Source organism: Petaurus breviceps, unplaced genomic scaffold, assembly GCF_028583685.1.
Source record: "Petaurus breviceps papuanus isolate PSGF00001 unplaced genomic scaffold, PetGlider_PUasm1.0 37, whole genome shotgun sequence".
NCBI classification, from domain to species: Eukaryota; Metazoa; Chordata; class Mammalia; order Diprotodontia; family Petauridae; genus Petaurus; species Petaurus breviceps.
The window spans coordinates 67,787,337-67,791,317 of NW_027186296.1; the positions used below are offsets into that span (position 1 = coordinate 67,787,337).

Consider the following 3,981-nt stretch of genomic DNA (forward strand, 5'->3'; position numbering starts at 1 on the left):
TAACCACATGAATGAAATCACAGATTTTTTAAGTATTGAATTATTCGATGGTATCTATATTGATCTACTAATGAATCAAAGCTGGGATAAGTGGTCAGCTGGTATTAAGTAAAAGAAACTAGGCTCCCATGATATAAATAAATGAGGCTTTGGGATGGCAAAGTGGAATGTACATTTTAATAAAATGCATCAAGAATGGTTCTCAAGGAGATAACATTAAAGAGGGAATAGTGTGAACCAGACAAAAGAACAAGAACACTTAGAGATGGAACAAACTCTCTGCCAGTGCTTTAGGTTGTATTAAAGCAAAATATGAAGGAAGAAACTGGCCAATGGTAGTATAGAATGCTATGCAGTATAAATTAGATGAAGCACTGTGTGGTCCTGTCAGGAAAGGTACTAACAAGCTTGCCTTATGACACACATCTCTCATTTTATATAAGAAGAATTTGGGGCTCAAGGTTGGTAGGATGGTTGGAGAATGGTGAGTGTATGTATTGTTAGGGACATGAAGAGAGTTAAAACAAAGTTTATGGATTTGATAACCCCTGATAAGAAATATTGAGAGATAATATTCCTCACAGAAACTTGTGAATGAAAGCACATTTTATCTTTCTTGATTTTGGGGCAACCTAAAAGAAAAGAGAGTTTATTGTACTGACAGATCAACACAGAAAGTTGTATGAAATAGATGAGAATTGTGACATCTGCTGGAAAAGCAGTGGATATTACATGGAAATGGAAAATGGATTTTTAAAACCATGTCTGAAAAAATCCAAGCATTTCTATTTTTTAAAATAAATCTTTATTGTTATCTGTTGTTTATATATACCCAAATTTTCCCCTACATCCCTTCTTGTCCCTTCTCCTAGAGAATTATCTCTCATAACAAAAAGAGGAAAAAGAAAAAGAGGAAGAAGGGGAGAATCAAGTAGATCTTATCAACAGATCCAAAAAAATACTCATATTATGTGCAATATTCCACATTTATGAACTTGTCCACCTCTGCAAGGAGTAGGGGGAGGTGTCTTCTTATATTTCTTCTCTAGAGCCAAGCATTATCCCTGTAATTTTTTTCAACATTAATTTTTAACTGTCTCATGGTTATTGTTTTTTCCATTTCTATTTTATAGCAATTATATATATATATATATATATATAATTTCCTTGTTATTGTTCAGTCATTTCAGTCATGTCTGACTCTTTGTGACCCCATTTGGGGTTTTTTGGGCAAAGATACTTGAGTTATTTCTCATTTCCTATTCCAGCTTATTTTAAAGATGAGGGGATTGAGGCAAACAGGTTTAAGTGACTTGCCCAGGGTCACATAGTAGCAAGTACATGAGACTAAATTTGAACTCAGGTCTGCCTGACTCCAGACCTTGTGCTGTACCCATTGAGCCACCTAGTTGCATCACTTATTTCCATATAAGTCTTCCCATGCTTCTTTGCATTCATCTTACTTGTCATTTCTTATAGCACAGTAATATTTTATTATATTTCATATTTCCCTCCCTGTTTTTATCTTATCAGGTCTGGTTGCTGCCATTCTATTAATCTGGATCTGGTAAAATGGATGAAACAACAGAACTGAGGACAGATGGAAATTCACTCTTAAAGGCTGTATGGCTAGGAAGGCTTAGGTTGACTAGACTCCTACTGGAAGGTGGGGCCTACATTAATGAAAGCAATGACAAAGGGGAAACAGCCCTCATGGTGGCGTGCATCACTAAGCATGTAGACCAACAAAGCATCAGTAAGTCCAAGATGGTCAAATACCTGTTAGACAATAGGGCAGACCCTAATATTCAAGATAAGTCAGGAAAAACTGCTCTCATCCATGCTTGCATTAGGAAAGCGGGAGGAGAGGTAGTTTCCTTGTTACTGGAAAATGGTGCTGATCCCAGTTTAGAAGACCGTTCCGGAGCTTCAGCTCTGGTTTATGCCATTAATGCTGATGACAAGGATACTCTGACACATCTCCTAAAAGCCTGCAAGGCAAAGGGAAAGGAGGTGATCATCATAACTACTGATAAGTCATCTTCAGGCACCAAAACAACTAAACAGTATCTTAACATCCCACCTTCACCAAAGTTTGAAGACAGGCAACCACCTGCTTTATGCATGTCCCCATCTGACATTGAATTAAAGGCACCAGGTTTGGGATCTCCACCCAGAGAAAAGGAAGATGATTTCTTTAGCCTTCATTCAGGACGTTCAAGTGGGTGCCATGCTATCAAGGCTCCCAGCGAAGCCTTGTCACCTACCAGGAAAGTCGGTAATCTCAAAAGAGCCCGCTTGCCGCAGTTGAAGAGGCTACAGTCAGAACCCTGGGGTCTGATTGCACCATCTGTGATAGCAGCTTCTTCCCATCAGGAGGAGACCAAAAGCATCTGTGCAGATGATGAAATCATCATGGGCATCAATGACCTGTCCTTCTCTAAAAGGGCTCCCCTCTCAAGGAATAACAGCATTGAAGGCAAAGACCCCACTCTCTTCCCCACTGTCACCGACCAAGTTTTAAAGATCCCCTCCACTTCTGCACCAACATCTTGGAAAGCAGCCTATGAGAAAAATCAGCCCATCCATCAGCGCCTGGCCAGAAGGAGTACACTTCCTGCTGATCAAGATAATTCAAGCATTACCACCTCAGTATCAGCCGCCATCAAGGACTCAGCTTCTCTCAGAAGGTTAGAGAATGGTCACTATGATTCAGATATGCAGCTCTGTGGCGACTCATCAAATTCCATGACCCTTGATAATGGTAAAGTATCGATGGATAGGAAAAAACTCAACAGCTCTCACTTGGCTTTATTTAATGGCTCTCGGGAATCTCTTGAGGGGGTGCCTAGCACTTCTCCAGGTTCAGTTCGTCGTAGGCCCCCCAATTTGTTGGAAAGACGGGGTTCTGGAACTCTTTTACTTGATCATATTTCCCATACCAGGCCTGGATTTTTGCCCCCTTTAAATGTGAATCCTAATCCACCCATACCTGATATCAGGTCCACCAGTAAACCTTCTTCACCACTTGCTAGTGGCTTAAAACCTGTGGTTCCTGTTGCTCCAAATTCACCAAAGAGAGCTGATTTAAGAAACAAAAAGAAGCTGATCAGAAGATATTCTATGCAGGTTGAACAGATGAAGCAACTGTCAGATTTTGAAGAAATTGTGACCTAGTAGCTATATTTTAGAATTATTTTTTATAAAAAATCTAGACAATGTGCAAAAGGAACTATCTTTTAGACCAGTAAAATAATGTAGATCATTGCTGCACAAAAATATTTCTTAATGTTGTTCTATTGCTGCTTCAGAATAGATACATATATGTGTATATGCATATACACACAAGAATATATAACATATATACATACACATACACATGTATAAACACACATACATGTATGATGCCACTCACCTACTACTGAAATCATCATTGGGTTTTTAATAGTCCTCTGTAGCATGCAGTAATTTGGATTTTGAGATGATTTAAAAATGTTTTTGTTATGAATGAAAAACCTTTGAATTCTGAAAGCAACATTGCAAAAATAGTCATTTGAGCCAGTAACTACAATCATTTTCTGTTTGTTAAATAGAAGGAAAACAAGACTTTCAAAAATTGAATGAATTATGTCATGTTAAATGAATTATAAAGTGCCTAACAAGAAACTGAGGCTTTAACTTCTGTCAAAATGTGCAAAAAGTTGACACAAAACCCTTATGTACTATATCTAGGTCTGTGTGTCCAAGCTAAAAAAGTTGAAGGTGAACTGTTCTCTCCTCAAAAGATTCCAGCACTGTAATGCTGCATGTCATTATCTTATAAGTAGCAGTCATACTATGGCAGAACTCTCTTATAAAATAGCTCATTATTACACTGATTCAGCAATATGACAGGTCACATGATACCCATAGACCCCCAAAGCTCCAAATCCCCAAAGCCTGATATATCAGTTGATATATGAGGCTGGTATTAGTCCTGAT

At 38.3% G+C, this 3,981-nt stretch overlaps 1 protein-coding gene across 1 annotated transcript; it reads left to right on the forward strand.

Annotated features, from left to right (window-relative positions):
* Positions 1–1,541: 1,541 nt before the first annotated feature.
* Positions 1,542–3,268, forward strand: ANKRD34C (ankyrin repeat domain 34C). Its single transcript, XM_069097538.1, has one exon. The coding sequence runs from the start codon at positions 1,573–1,575 to the stop codon at positions 3,175–3,177; it is 1,605 nt and encodes a 534-aa protein (XP_068953639.1). The 5' UTR covers positions 1,542–1,572; the 3' UTR covers positions 3,178–3,268.
* Positions 3,269–3,981: the final 713 nt, after the last annotated feature.

Excerpts from the sequence above, each read along its gene's own strand:
- ANKRD34C (XM_069097538.1), top strand. The coding sequence starts at position 1,573 with ATGGATGAAACAACAGAACTGAGGACAGATGGAAATTCACTCTTAAAG.